We start from the raw sequence: 16,554 nt of genomic DNA, 5'->3' as shown, positions 1-16,554 counted from the left end.
CACTTTAACTACTTAGCTTCAACATTGCAATGAAGGTAATGGAGACTTACTGGGTTGACCCCTGAGTCTGGGTTTATCTGGAGCGTGTAGATATCGTCCCTGGAGTACTGGAAGAGGCCGTAGTAAGGGTTCAGCATCTCATGTGACAGCAAGTAGAACCATTCCCTGCACAACACAATACAACATTAGGAACAGGCATCTTCACCCAAAGTTAATTTTACACAAAATTTCTTTTCCTTTTCTGAATATGCAAAGATGCTTAATTTGATAATGAGTTCCACATGAGCAGTAGGCAACATTCTCTTTTGCTACTGACAGTTCAGTGAACATTACCTTGCAACACCACCATAGTCGAGACCTTCTTCCCCACGGAACTTCACCATCAGACGCTTCCTCAAGTCTTTAGAGCGCATTTTCATGACTTGTCGGTAAGAATCCTGCCAAATGAAACAGTTTTCAAAGTCCATGCAACGTCTGTTATTACAATTGCTTAATCATATGCTATAGCAGTCAGTAGAAAAGGTATATATAGAGAGTGATGACGGTTTTCTGTCACAATATCTCTAAAATAGATTAGTAAATGGGGGTTAATCTCTTGCAGTACTATCACAATACACTGACTGCTTGGATGTAGTCCAGGCAAATCAGTGGTAAAGACAACTGAAGAGAACATGCTGTTCAAATGAGTCCCAATTCAAGCACTTTTTTCCATCAAAATCATTCAAGCCCTATTGGTTCTAACAAGAAGTGTACTGAGGTATCTTATCACTGGATACCACAGCCCCATTCCACAGAGCAATCACAGTAGTGTAACTGTAATAGATATTGCCTGTTTGGGCTTACAACAGTTTACTACATCTGCATCTACCTACTTCCAATATCTTGTTCCCAGAGACCTTCATCATGCAGTGATCTGTTACGTCTACCATTTGTGTCTACTTACCTCAGATATCTTGTCCCTGGACACCTTCATCCTGAGTGAACTGCCTGGGGTCATTACCTGGTTACATCGACAATCTACCCTTACCTTCCTGAAATAGCTCATTCCTGGAAACCTCAATCATGCAGTGACCTGTCTGGGTTACATCGACAATCTGTGTTTACCTACCTCGAATATCTTGTCTGAAAAACCTCCATCCTGCAGTGTCCTACATCGAAGATCTCAGCCCTTGACACCTCCATCCTGCAGTGTCCTGCCTGGGTTACGTCAACAATCTGTGTCTACCTACCTCGAATATCTCGTCCCGGGAGACCTCCATCCTGCAGTGACCTGTCTGGGTTACATCTACCATCTGTGTCTACCTACCTCGAATATCTCGTCCCGGGAGACCTCCATCCTGCAGTGTCCTGCCTGGGGCTGCAGAGCACTGAACTCCTGCTTCAGGATCTTCATTTTCTGGACCAGGTCACGCTTGTACTTTGGTAGAGGCACATCATTCTCCTTGTCAGAATTTTTCCTGGAAAATGTTATGCTCATATTTAATCTATGGCACTCAAAATTGCTGGTTATACATCATACACAGATCATACATATTCACGATTAAAACCAATGTCTCATCACTATCAATATAAGATAAGACCCTGATCATAAAGAAGCAAGACCGTTCACTTTAAGTAATGAACGATAATGAATAATAGGTGTCAACAAGCAACATGCCTGAACCAAGTAGATAGAGAGATGAAGAACCAACCTTTAACATGGTGTCTGTGGCTTAGACCGAACAAATTCTTTGCAAAGATACCTTGATGTGTGCTAAATATGTTATTAACCATACTGCATGAAAACTAAATCTGAACTACTGTATATGGCTGGAGACAAGCCAAATTTGTAGGATCAGAAGCAGTATTCTGTAAAATACTGGTGGCTTGTCAAATGGTTATACTTTTATCAAACTAATGTTTGTGGTGGTAAAAAGGATGACCATGTAAAGATTTCAAATGAATCATCACTAGATATTATGAATTATGTTGGAAGTTTTAATTCATTTTTGTCAGGTTCTGTATAATATACTGTGATTGAGAATACCCTGTACATCTGTCTCAAACTGAGCTGGAAATAGCCATCAGCTGTACCTACATTTCCCTTGAGCTAATCATGAGTTAGTTAAAACATAGCCAATAAAGTAACGGCAAGTAATTCTAAAGTGAGTGAGTCAGTTTAGTTTTATGCTGCACTCAGCAATATTCCAGGTATATGGTGGCAGTCTGTAAATAATGAAATCTGGACAAGACACTCCAGTGATCAACAGCATGAGCATTGATCTGTGCAATTGGGAACCAGTGTCATGTGTCAGCCCAGTCATTGAGCTTGAACACTTGATCCTCTTAGTCACTTCTTACGACAAGCAGAGTCGCCTTTTATGGCAAGCATGGGTTGCTGAAGACCTATTCTACCGGAGACCTTCGGGGTCATTAATTCTGAATGAGTGATTGAAAAAACAAAACAATCAAAACAATAGCACTTGAAACTTTTACTTTACCATCTACAGTCATATATGGCACAACCTAAAACTCAATCACATGTTTTCAAAAGAGAAAAATCACTATGAACACACTATGCTCACAAACAATGATATTACCAAATTCTCAGGACATCTTTGTATCTGAAACAGTCTTGCAGCAATAAGCAACATTCTTCAAAGAGCAAGACCATATCAGTTTCAAAAAGTAAGGGGGACCCTAGGGTCTTTTAGCTTTTCTTTATTTGACTCCAGGGACTCTATTCATTTAACTTCTAACATTTGGGTCAGAATGAGGTCCTCTTAACTGAACAGTGGAATTTGAGCAATGCACGACACACGGTATATTTTTCTGGTCATATATTTAACTCACAATTTCTGTTGAATGAGCTGGATGTTGGCCGAGAGTCTGGGATCTGTAAACTGGGTGGTACGGTTAATGTGATCCACGAAGTAGACACGACCATTCCCTGTCTGTCTTAACTCCCAACCTCGAGGCATAGGACCAAGGTCTTCTTCACCAAGATTCAGATTGGAAATATCCCTGAAAATAAAATAAACATCCTGAAACAACATGTACTGAGACATGGAGAAATTGTCCATAGATGAGTATGAAAGGGTTACACTGTGTTTAGCAAGCTCTGATTATAGAAGATTCAAACCTCAGCCTCACTTAGCAAACACCCTCAGTGCCAAAATGACCTCTCAGCTCCTTAAATGCAGTGCCCATAATTGTCAGTTAATTTGTTTTGAGTTACTTGTGGGTCTGTCAAGGAGGTAACTGTTTGCCTAATTAAAACTACAGGAGGTCCAACCATCAAAGCAAAAATGTACACCAATGACATAGAAATTTGAGCTAACTCAAGCTAAAATTCTCTCTTGATATGCTGACATTTCAATGCAGTTTCCCATACAAAAAACAACACCAGAATCTAAAAAAAAATATTCCTAATTGCAAGTGTAACTGAAAAATATGCATTCATCAGCACTGATTACCCTTGCCATATCACAAGCTAGTATTTTCTTGTTAACATCCAAATCCACAAGATACGGCTAACAAACACTTTCAACTGTGAGAATTGCGACAACATAGGCTCAACATGCAAAGTGAAGTAAAAATCTAATTATCTCCTATCATGCTTCATTACCCCAACAGCCTTAAATTTAATTACTTTTGTTTTACATCTTCTTGAAATCAACTCGTATTCAAAGGGCAAGCTGCCAAACTCGTACACGGTCTGGTCTGTTAGAAGTGTCAGGTAGCTGGAGCACACATTCAGTGAGATCAGCTATTTTGAACGGATAGATTTTTTTGTTTTAAGAACAACTGAAGAACAGGCAGCATTTGGTTGGGCCATCTGGCAACATGTATATCGGCTTCCACAAAGACAGTGACTCACAACACCTGGCTCAGCACAGGTTAATCAGATCCTGCTACTTTGCACTAGGGTGTTGCCCTCACACATTCAGTCAGACTGCTAGGGAAAATGCTTATCGACTGGTTATCGATGTTTTTCAACTTCAGATGGATTTCAAATTTAGGTGTGTGAATTTTTCAAAGGGTTTTGCTATTTTCTTGACACAAGATATCTACAACAGATAAGTCTGTCGTATAAAACAGAAACCTCACAAGAATATGCACATCACATGAAACTGTAACTGGACTTCAGGTGGATGAAATGTGAAATTCACTGATGATTCATTTTAAATATTTGGAAAACAGATATGAGATCTAAAGAATTTTGGAGGCCAGCATACTTTTGTACTTATTCCTTCTAAACACTCCAAAAATCCTCAAAGAAAAGTATCAAAAACCAACATACATAAAACTTGACACAACTGCAGCCACAAGGTATTTTGGGAACAATAAGATTTCACAATACCCAATCATAAAACTATTAAGAGTTTGGTACGAATGAGACCAGCTGGAGCTTCCTGCTCATTGAGTATCCGGTTTGCTTTCATTGCTAACACCCACGGTTGTTCTACCCTTGGCTGCAGAAGGGAGATGAGTATTTTTCAGCTAGGATAACTCAGCTAGGGTGAATCTTAGGTTACTAAACTAACTCTAAAATGAATTACATTTGTCTATCCACTGATCACCAAACAATTAACTTAAATGTCCCAAGCTATAGAACTGCTATAGATGTTGGTTGCATGTGTCATTACTTAATTGGGACAACACTAATGACCCAGGACACTGACGAGTATTTTGTGAACCAAATTACTTTTTATGCCGCTCTCAGCAATATATTCAAGCTACATGGCAGTGGCCTGAAATAATCAAGTTTGGGCCTGACAATATAGTGATCAAAAGCCTGAGCATTGATCTGTGCAACTGAGAACTGATGGCGTGTCAACCAAGTCGGCAAACCTGACCATCCGATGCTGTTTGTGGCTTTTTCGACATGCATAGTTGCCAATTGTGGCAAATATGGGTTGCTGAAGACCTATTCTTCATTCGTCGAATTAGTTTTGATAAGCACCAGTATTTCACAAGTTTTTCAACAGCTTTCACTATAAACATGTTTTGAAACTTTTTTATAACCATCTTCTATAAGCAAAAACAAAATCTGTTCAAAGCATAACTAATATGTGGTTTCTGTACACTTGCTTGGAGACCGTGTTCCTTCTGTACAGTAAGTAGCTAAACCCAGGTTGCCTAAAAATGGCTGTCGGTCATATCTGTATGCTGAACACATATGTGATGGACATTACACTACTAGGGCCGTATTCAGTGAATCAAAATGTTTATCTTTATAAAATCGATTTGCTATTCAAAATCACCAGAATCGAATACGCATTACTTTTATTAAAAATGGTGTGATTTTACTTCAATTTGGGAATTATTTATCAAATTGTAATGTGTAAACTGGCTGTCCAAACCATAAAGTACATTAGCCAACACAATACTAAGGTCATGGTCACTAGTCATGGTAAAAACAATATTGTCAACATGGTCAATCATTTCTTCAATTATTCATTGATTATACTAAACTACACATCAACAATTGACTTGCATTACCTAATAATCATACTTGCAACCCACTATTCATGATATGTATTATATATGTCTCATAGTGTGCCATCAGGACCAAGTCCTTCAGTCAGACAGTCTCAACTGTCAAAGGAATAGCAAACTCAGCAGTGTTCGGAGATGGTATGTTGGGCAACTGGCAGTTTACACACAGCTACTGGGTGGTACATTAGCAACAATCGGTTGGCAACATATGAGTGCTGCTCTTCTTCAAGGCCAAGTTAGTGCCGCTAGTATCTAGTTCCACTACAGAAACAGTTCCCCGTGATGAATGCCAGGTTAAACTGTTCCCAGGAAACAAGCTCTGTTTCATTTCAACAGAACCATCCCTACACCTTACAACTGTCATAATGCCTATCCCAGTCTTCATCATTACGCTTGCACTCCTTCAGTCAATACCCCTCATGAGTTTACTTTCATAGCTTTTGGATACACTTCACTGTCAACTTGTAAACGCAAGTGGTTACAAGTGGACAAGCACAACATGCTACAATGGAGATAAATGTTGACAAAGTTGTTTTACAAGCAGTGTAAACTGTACTCTTAAAGAGCAGGTATGGTTTCCATAACATAGTATTCTGATAGTCATCTGACTGCTGGTGAGAGGTTTCAGGATTCCTCCTTATAAAACTGTGAATCGTGTGCAGGTCCATTCAATGCATCAGATGCTGCATGTCAACAGACCAAGCAGGTGGTGGTGTTTTCAGATTTTTACAGAAAATGGGTACAACAAACCTAATTTCAAAAAGATTCAGAATACCCCAAAGCTGCCAGCATAACGAGTAAGTAAAGCTGCATCAGGAAAACAGCTTGTTCCACATTGCTCAGATAATCTAATACAGGAATAAAGCATACAAGCCATGGTCTCATCTAATTCATTACACTGCAATTCAGAACTAGGAATTCTGGAATTGTGCCACAACAATCAAAGAAGAATTAGTCTACTCTGAGTAGGCATCAAGCTCTCCATGTGGAAACACCAAAGGGGACTAGTCTACTTATGTAGGCATCAAGCTCTCCATGTTCAAACACCAAAGAGGCTAGTCAAAATGTGTAGGCATCAAGACCTCAGAAAACATGTAGAGGGGCACGTCTTCATGTATAGGCATCAAAGATCTGGTATAGAAATGCTGCCCCCCTTGATGGGGGCTTGGTCTGGTTGTGTAGGCATCAAGCACTCGGGCAACACTGAGGGTAACGGTCTACTTTAGTTACCATAAAGATTTGGGGTGAATAAAACACAGTGTGGACCAGTTCACAGGCTGAATGACAAACTTACTGTACAAAAATACTGGAGAAAGTATTCTACTTTGAAGAAGCTGAGGTGTAAAAACATCAGAGGAAGATGTTTGGTGTAAACATGCACAGATAACATCATGCATATACAGGTAATATTGTTGTAAACAGTGACCAGATGCTGCCACCATTCTTCCTGAACACAGCTTGAGATAGGAAGCACATGGTGTGAGTACACAACTGTTATCCTTCCATAGATGTGGCAGTGGGTATACTGATAGCATGGGAATACATGTGCACGTGGATTCAAGGTTGGACGAAACTTCAAGTCACCAACAACACTCCAATTTGCTCTAGCCAAGGTATACAATAACTGACAAAGGAATCTAAATAAACACTTTTTGTATGCCTGTTTATCAGAAATCTAAATATTTGAGAGGAAAATTTGGTAACAAAATTAACTGTTTGCCTAAGCCAAAAACTTGTGATATTTGTGGTGCATTTGTAATTAAAAGTGGAAAAAGTGCCATATTTTAATCAGGCTTCAAAAGTATGCTATCTTTCTGTGATTATTGTGCTCACGTAAAAATACATTCTCAAACAATGCAAAATAAACATATGAGGTAAATCTTACCACTTCCCATAATTTTGTTTACACCAGGCTATTACAATATTTGTCAGTAGCTGCAGTTCAAATTCTCCTATTCTGATGTCATGTGGAAAACATGTTGTTTATAGAGCAACAATGGTTGTAGGTGAGGGATACAGCTCTCATCTAACATTTTTCACATTTTCAAAAATCTATCAAAACAAACTAAACTTTATCTCCTAAAATTCATGAAACAGCTGTGTTTCTCCACAAAAACAGACTGACTTCTTCTCATACAGAGTTTTATAAGTTACAGAGGAAATTTTCTTTCTGGTTCTTAATACAAAAACTCAATAAAATCCTTGTCATTCATAAGGTAGGATCATGGTCTTATTACAAATACTGGTAGCCAGGCTTAAGGTTTCATTATTTCCACCAGTTTGCAAAGAGTCTGTTACCGTATTGCTGTGTACCAAATGGTTTTAAGTGGGAGCCCACAGAGAAATGTAAGTATCAGATTTTAGTGAGTGAGTGAGTTTAGTTTTACGCCACACTCAGCAATATTCCAGCTATATGGCGGTGGTCTGTAAATAATCGAGTCTGGATCAGACAATCCAGTGATCAACAACATGAGCATCGATCTGCGCAATTGGGAACCGATGACATGTGCCAACCAAGTCAGCGAGCCTGACCACCCGATCCCGTTTGTCGCCTCTTACGACAAGCATAGTCGCCTTTTATGGCAAGCATGGGTTGCTGAAGGCCTATTCTACCCCGGGAGTATCAGATTTTAGGAAATCATAATTAAATTTGATAATGTAAACACCTTATCCTCCTTAAAAGTGTTGGGAATTGACCTCAAACTATAATCAATTATCAATGTCTTCTGTTGATCAATTATCAATAAATGATCAACTACAAATATGGATTTATGAACACATGACCAGCTGATGAGACGACTGCTACACGATCGCTAGTAACAAAGATATGTCATATGATGCGAGATTGTAACAAATTCTATTTCATAAATAGACTTAAAAACATTTTGAAAAAAGGATCTTAAAAGTTACGGCGAATTTGACAACTAATATGAATTTAGATCACTATTTTTACAGTTAAGCGACATTAACTATTCGTGTGTGCAAAAATTGATAAAGAGCTCAATATCTACGTGTTAAATTTGATGCAGAAATCAAAATAGAACTGCTATAAATCTAGGAGTAGATGTGCCAAATATCATGAAAGCTACCCATTTCCAACTGTGTTAATAAATTCGACTAGTACTGAGCTTTTCACAAACACAAAATGTTTTCTCAATGCTAACACATGTGCGGGTAAGCAGGCATTTTGTTGACAATCTGACCAGCCAATCAAATTGGTTGTTTCGTATCACGTGTCATATTTTCGTTAGTATTCGTTGTTCTCAGAACTGTTTTCATAACATACTACATTTACAAAACGGTAATCAATGCTTGCATATTCAAACATATAATTACACATGGTCTAAATAGCATATGTATCAACGCTAAAACTGTTACTATGCTGCAATCCATTACCTGCACAAGAAAAAAATGACTGCTTCCTCAGCAAGCTATACAAAACTTGACTTTCTGTATTACGGCTGCGATTACAAGCCCACCTGGAGGTATTTACAAACCTTTCATGTACACCAATCATTTATGTTATTGTTGAAGACAGTACAGTGTTTTCCATTGGAAATTTTTCAATCGATTATTAAGTTAGATTGTCAAACTTTAAACAAACAGATTATTTGATTGTGCAGTTAGAAGCTTAATAAAAAGTTTGTTGACCCTACCTGGGCACTCTTGGATCATGCCACGTGCTGACCCCTGTCCTTGTGTGCAGGAAGTACACCTGACCTTGCTGAGTGGTCCGTTGTTCTGTAACATACATGATACACATTATCATAGGCAGGACAACAGACCTGATGGGCAGGATAACTCATGCTTCAGTAATTATATCATAGTAAGACTCATTTTGAAAATGTCAAACCTGATCACTTCAGGGCTGAAACTGGATAACCTATACTACTTGAGTAGACTGGGATGGGAATGGAATTCAGGTGATGGTTTTATTAATAAACATGCTTCAGGATCTGTACAAGACATGTGCCAGTAAGGTTTTCCTGTTTCTGCACGTAAACCATTCGCTTCCTCTGGCAACAGCACCCATAAACCTCATAACATTACCATTAATAGTCGTCGTATGTTACAAACTGCATTACAAAAGATTTTGTCAACTTCCTGCGTATGTGCATGAAGCTGACATAACAGGAGTCATAACCAGGGTGAACTTTGTGCAATCATTCTTGAGTCTGTATGTCTTGAGTCTTGAGTCACATTAGATATCTTACCATATCCCTCTGGTAGGGTGACAGCATTGTGTAGCTCAGCCCGACTGAGATATTGTCGCCTGCGTGTCGACCTGCGCCTAACGAACTGGTGGTTGGAGTTGTTGTTGCTGTCGTCGGGGGTGCTGCTGGGGGATGATGATGACGATGATGAGCCAGGACTGCTCACCACAGGGTTTACCACACTCACAGGGCGGCGACTCTCATTTGCAGGCCTACAAAGCAAGCATGGATAGCACACAATGAAGATCTGTGCCTATCAGCCTGGTGTGCACATCACATACAGATTTACACAAGTTTTAGTAGTTGTATACTGTGTGTATGTTTGATTTAGTAAATGTTGATTATGCGAGTAACATTATCACCATCATGGCATTACCTTAATCAACATTCTAAATACTAGTTTGTAAGTAAAGAATAACACATGACTCCCAGGTTTTTGGTAGCATATGTAAACCCAGAGGACGGAAATTCCAGACCGCCCAGCAAGTCAACACCATCTTCTATTCACCAAAAGCTGCTATTTTCTTAAGCAAGATGTGACAACTGACTAGGTTCCTGCTACTGCTGTCCATTCCTTGCACCTAGTCTTCTGCTCCGTTTAACACTACTAACTGTTATGGAACAAGAGACTGTGGTCAGCAAAGGCATCATTACATCCTAGCCATAGCGAGACCAGGGTGTATGAAAATTACTTCCAGGGGCGACTGCAGCCTGCATGCCTCACCGTTATATACACATCAAAACCTCAGTCTTCCTCACTTAACTTCAGCTTTTATAAACTGAAGTTGAAACAAATAGGGTTTCATTATGTCCACTAGTTCACAAAGACTGTTACCATCCTGCTGTATACCAAATGGTTTTAAGAGGGAATCCACAAAGAAATGTCACTAACTGTCACTAAATGTCATTACTCTTTTGAACACAATTCCAACAAGTACAACATTCACTCAGTCCTCAAACATGGCACCAGATCAATGATCAATTACATCCTCATCACCAAATCTGTTCCTCTATTGCCAACATGACTGGCCGATATTGTAACTGTTGTTAACATCCAAGCAATTCTACCTCAGACTCCTTTAGGCAATCCCAGGCAAGGAGGGCAGCGTGTGAAATGGGAGGGTAGAAAAACTGAGCAGATTCTTACACAACATCAGACCAGCAAATGTCATCTGCATACACCACAGGAAACATCACAACCACCAACAGAGACGTGGGTCAAAAATCATCTAGCTCTTGGGCAATGACGATGGAATTATTTGATGTGAGTTGAAAGGCTCCTTCAAGATGTGTAACACAGGTATCAGCATTTTTATTAGCTATTTTTTTTGTCCCACAGTACAAACAAAATGTAAATACACAATACTGCATGGAATTCTCCATCTCAAACTCATACCTCTGTTAAAAGGCCAGACAGGCATAAAGAAAGTATGGCAACTGGCTCTGAAGTCTGTGCTCTTTCTTGAAGGGGGTTTACTACTACAAATGGAATCTTGTCCGACTTCATATATGTAATTTTTTACGCTATATTTATGAAAAGGAGCACTGGACTATCATTCTCAATTTTGAACATGTAACCAGGTAAGGAATCAAACCAGACTGTATGTCACAGTAAGGAAACACAGTATTGTCTTCCTCGCCACCCTAACAGCTGAGACTAGTGCCTGTAACCACCATCTGGTCCCAGTGACATGTTGGCAGGGCACAGCGACCTGAGAGCTCCACTGAAGCCTGATATTTGGCAAGGATAAGAACCCATCAGTGAATGGATGCATACATGCACATACACCATACACTATGAGCATAACAGCTCAAACTGTGAACCATTTTCCAGTTGGATTATCTGCTTGCTGGAGGAGAGTATGAGTATTAATACCACATTACTAATATCCATGTATTTACACAGGGACTCAGCTTTTAGTTCTGCACATTGCTTACAGTCACAACATATAGCAGAAAGCTGTCAGGAATCCTGTCACTGCGCCAAGTCTCCAGCTGAGTGACGGACCAATTTCACTGATCTTGTAACACAGAATTGTACACTACATCTTTCCAGTTCTTTCACCATTCAGTGACATTGATCACAACCTGAAGCGTAAGTCCAATTAAAACTGTAAAGCTCTGCCAACAATAGTCAATATGCTAGGTGGTGTCAGAAAGTAGGGGTTCAGTTATGAAGAGCTTTGGACAGGTAGAAATGAGTGGGTTTTTCTTAGCAACTGGCAAGACTCTCTTACATTCCATTGAAAAATATAATTCAGTACAAGAACATGGCATGCTTAAAGAATATAGCCATCAGAAATACCACTGATTATTAAAAATTAGACAAGATTATCAATCTACATTAAATCAATATTGCAAAGTAAAACCTAAAATGACATAAACATGATGCATGGCAACCACTGTCACAAACTTTATTTAATAAACAGTCACGATCATCATCAACCACTTAACCATCAGCCATTCACAAATCCAGAATATCTGTAAATACACCTGTAGCAAAGGTCACACCAGACGCAGCCACTAACCTATCATTCTACCTGTGGGGGTGTAGCAGAAGGTTACCTTACTACCTTACCTCCCAGGTCACATGTACAGCTCTTCATTAGGGTTCTGGATGTGAGGAGGGAGAAGGGTGGAGGAGAGATAGAAAGAGAGAGAGAGATAGCAGGGTGAAATACCACCATGACCTGATTTATAACGTGTGTACTATTCACATAGTGTACATATCCCAGGGAATGGCAGAATGGTAGTCAGTGTTGGTAAGCATGTTAGTAGTCAGGGGAGACTGAGAAAGAAGGGGATGGAAGGTTACCAGGTGAATGGAGAAGCATAGCAGTCTGGTGTAATCTGTTTGTACATGGGGGATGGGGGTTGCCAGGTGAGTGAGTGGAGGCTGGGAGCCAGGTGTGTTAGCAGTCCATGGGGGCAAGGGATGTACCAGATCATAGGATTCTCAAAGTGCACCACATGTAATATTTGTATAAGAGGAAGTCAGTATGATTTGGGTTCTACTGATTAGGATATCACTGATCATATATTACCATAAATATGAAAGTGGTAACAAACCATTTCAATATGCAGCATAATGCTGCACTCCCGGTTATATAACAACCACAAGTAAATAACTGAATCTGGACCAGACAATCCAGTGACTCATATCAGGTCACACCTACCTTGTGGGTCTGTCCCATTGTGTAGTCCTGGTGACGTGATTCACATAATGTACACGACCACTTGTTGTGCGACGTTCCTCCCATCTGAAGCAGAAAATATAATACTAAATCATACAGGTTTGACATTATTACACCATGGAAGACACCATGTGACATACTAGTCCATCAAGTGTGTGAATGAGTTTGATTTTATGTAGCTTTTATCAATATTACAGCGATGTACACATGTAGGGAATTGAGCCCTGGTCTTCAGTGTGACCACTTTGCTACCCCACCATCCCCTGATCCATCAAGGAATAAAATATGTAGTATATTGATGCAACTGGGAATACCTAGGAATCGGCAAAGCAGGTGGGTGGTGTTCAACAAAGTGTTTGGTCCTGTCATGATGTATTTTTGTTTAATCTTTATTGGACGAAGACACAAGGGCCTATGACTCCTTCCTGTAGTGATCTCCCTTCCACACCCTCCTCTAACAGTGATACTATCCCTCCTGTCATCTCTCCTATAGTTACGTTATACCCTTCCCCATCGAGATATGTCCTGGAATACAGACATGAAGTCCACTAGTGATTAACAAGCCTACAATGACTAATTCATGTGTAGGTTCAACACAGAGGATCCTCACACGTGTACAATCTTATCATGGGTGCACAGCTTCTGCAGCTGAATGATAACAAGAGATGGAGGAGACAGCATCCTATCCCCACAGATAGCTTTCAAACATTCTTATCAAGTTTATGTTCAGGATCACAATTTCCCAAACTGTTCTCCTGCCTTTTCTCAAAAATATAATAAAACACTTTCTGTACAAAAAATTCACATAGCAAAGATTAAATCCAAGGGAAATACTGAAAATGTGAGGACGGTGATAATAAGTAGTATACGCTAAGCTCCAAACTTAACTGTAAAAGATGGTAAACATCACAATACACTAATCAACTTTCCAGAAAACCACTGACTCCCATTGTGTACTGGCTGTGTTTACAAAAGAGCATCCAGTTAGAATTGTTATCATACAAGTTAATGTCATATACCATTCCATGATGCAAAAGAAATCACAAAATAGCTATGAAGATAAACTGTACATGTCTTATACCTTGCAACAGGGCATAGATTTCAGTCAAATTTGATACTGGTTTCAACAAATTTGTAGCAGGTCTTTTCCATCTGTCCAGATTGTTGACAGACAGACAGATTGTGACAGTAAACATGCATCTCCCTGTTCCCATACAAAGAACACCAGCACTTAGTGAGCCAGGGACTGCACAACAAGGATCATGCACAAGTCTGGGGTCTACTTGACTGACATAGTTTTCACCTGGATCCCTCGTCATGGACACATCAATGGTGTAATTAAGCTGTGGCACAATATGTAACGCATTATACCTGCACAATAATGTTCCACCAATACATACAGGCGACTCCCCACGGCTTGTCAGCAGTGAAGATAAATCAGTACAGATGCTTTCACCATCATGTACCATAAGGTTTATACTGAGGGCATGACAATACCATACACCAGCAATGACTGGAATATTCTGGCACTGGAACAAGATTGCATCATGGACAGCTATGTTTTACATTATTTGTAATGTTCTACAATACTGCTGCTGCCTTGTGATAATTAACTGCTGTATCATGGAACTACTTCCTTTGTATAGCTAACTTTACAAAAGAAGTACTTCCTTTGCATAGACATTTTACCATGAAATGAATTGAATCAAATGAAATACCACTTTTCAGCAATATTGAAGGTACACACCATCGGGGGGGCAGGGGGAGCAGAGGGAGGCAATTAAGATTAAGAAAGTTGCCAGGAAGAGATAAGGCATTGAACCCATGTGAAGAATCGAACCAAGGTCTTCAGTGGAATGAGCCGATGCTGAACCATTACACTAACCCACCTCCCCCAAAAGTAAGTGAGAATGTGATATGATCACCGAGAACAGTATTTACAGTTTGTTGGCGAGGTGTGGGCATGTTACAAGATTTAACAACTTCACTCCTCCATCAGCCCTTTACTGCTTCATACAAGCACCGTATCATGTGTAGGTCTGTGAATAACATACTCTTGTAGACGGATTCTGTGTGTGGCAAGACAAGAGCTTAAAATGCCTTGTTATTACAACATATAAACAGTCAGAAGTATCTCAGGCTGCTAGAGTGGGAGAGTTTACAAGAGCACTTGGCAGGATGTCATCAACAAGAGCTTACTGCATCACATGGCCAATAGAAATTAAGCAAGACAAATCGCCACATCATTCGTCACACCTATTTTGCTTGTTTGTTGCTTCATGTAACAGTCATACAGCTTGGTGACTGCAGTCTAACATTAAAATCTGACTGATATTGTGGAGTACGATCCACTAGGAAATCATCTAAATCAATGAGTCTGACTATCTACTCCATGATTCAGGGACCAGTTCTAACCTTGTAAAAACACCAGGCAACAAATTTGCTGAACAACACACTCCTGACATAAATATTCTCACATGATGAGACCATGTGCCTGGTTTGATTTGGATGGATCTGGTTTGGTTTGTTGTTCTATGCCACACTCTGCAATATTCCAGCTATATGGTGACAATCTGTAAATAACCAATTCTGGACCTGACAATCCAGTGATCAACAACATGAGCATTGGTGTAAGATAGGTCAGCGTGCATAACCACCCAATCCGGATACTTGCCTATTATGACAAGCATGGGTTACTGAAGACTTACTCAAACTTACTCAAACTTAATCATAGCTCCATAAAAAAGCAGAGCAAATATATAGTCTTCTCTGCAATTTTTTGTTTAATATCTGCCACTATTGTGAAAGTGAGTGTAAAAATATAATTGGTAAGAATGAAAAAGGAAACAATAAAGCTGTCAGCCATAAACATTTAGGGCTAACAGATAAAAGTTGCCATCTCCTAGTACGAAGCAGTCATTCCTACCAACAGCACAGTGTATTAAAGGGTCTGGCAACACACAGTGGATAATAAGACCAAGACTATGGTGACTACCAAGGAATGGAAAAAAAATTTAACACATATCCAGATTGGCAAAGCTCCAACCCCTCCCAAGATACTCTTTTCTCCCCCTCCCACTCCACAAGGCCAAGTTTGTTGTGTGGTAATTACATCCCATTCTCTTGGGCGCCTATCATTTCACCATCATCTTCATTCACCGTTCCTACTCGCCTCAAACTTGTCCAGGAATATAATCCTTGTGTAACAAATAGGTGTTTTTCCACCTTCCATTTCTGATGTGTTCATCAGCCTGGGAGAAGTCATGTTCCTGTTTTTCTCAATCTGTATCTTATCTTTATGATTGCAGCTTTTGCCATTACTGGATTCACAACAGATAACAGTCAGAGATTTTAATGTGCCACCTTTTCAAACATGATAAAGCATGTTAAGTGCAAGATCACATTTAGCTTAACCCAGTTAGGGGTAAGTATCCAGAAAATGAATTACAAAGATAATAAAAAGTGTCTGATATTGGAATATTAATCAATTCCTAGTAATTTATGTACATGTACTATCATGCTGATCACGTCGATTCCTAACCTGTAACATCTTCAGGATAAAAAAACGAATGCTTCACATCTTCAATAACTACCAGTAAACAACCAGCTCGACAGTAGTGACAAGATAACATTCTTGGCAGACCAACACAAAACAATCACCTATC

The 16,554-nt window shown here is 39.6% G+C and overlaps 1 protein-coding gene across 1 annotated transcript in view; it reads right to left on the bottom strand.

Moving 5' to 3' along the window:
- LOC137283633 (E3 ubiquitin-protein ligase SMURF2-like) overlaps positions 1–16,554 on the bottom strand; it is a 61,513-nt gene that overhangs the window by 9,629 nt on the left and 35,330 nt on the right. The window contains exons 6-12 of the mRNA XM_067815228.1: positions 12,872–12,955; positions 9,696–9,907; positions 9,138–9,222; positions 2,833–3,003; positions 1,307–1,457; positions 334–437; positions 51–165 (exon numbers count right to left, since the gene is read on the bottom strand). Of these exons, the coding sequence (XP_067671329.1) occupies positions 51–165; positions 334–437; positions 1,307–1,457; positions 2,833–3,003; positions 9,138–9,222; positions 9,696–9,907; positions 12,872–12,955 (922 nt within the window). The remainder of the gene's footprint in view (positions 1–50; positions 166–333; positions 438–1,306; positions 1,458–2,832; positions 3,004–9,137; positions 9,223–9,695; positions 9,908–12,871; positions 12,956–16,554) is intronic.

The sequence above is a fragment of the Haliotis asinina genome, chromosome 5 (assembly GCF_037392515.1).
Source record: "Haliotis asinina isolate JCU_RB_2024 chromosome 5, JCU_Hal_asi_v2, whole genome shotgun sequence".
NCBI lineage: Eukaryota > Metazoa > Mollusca > Gastropoda > Lepetellida > Haliotidae > Haliotis > Haliotis asinina.
This window is presented reverse-complemented; position numbering and strand designations above follow the sequence as displayed.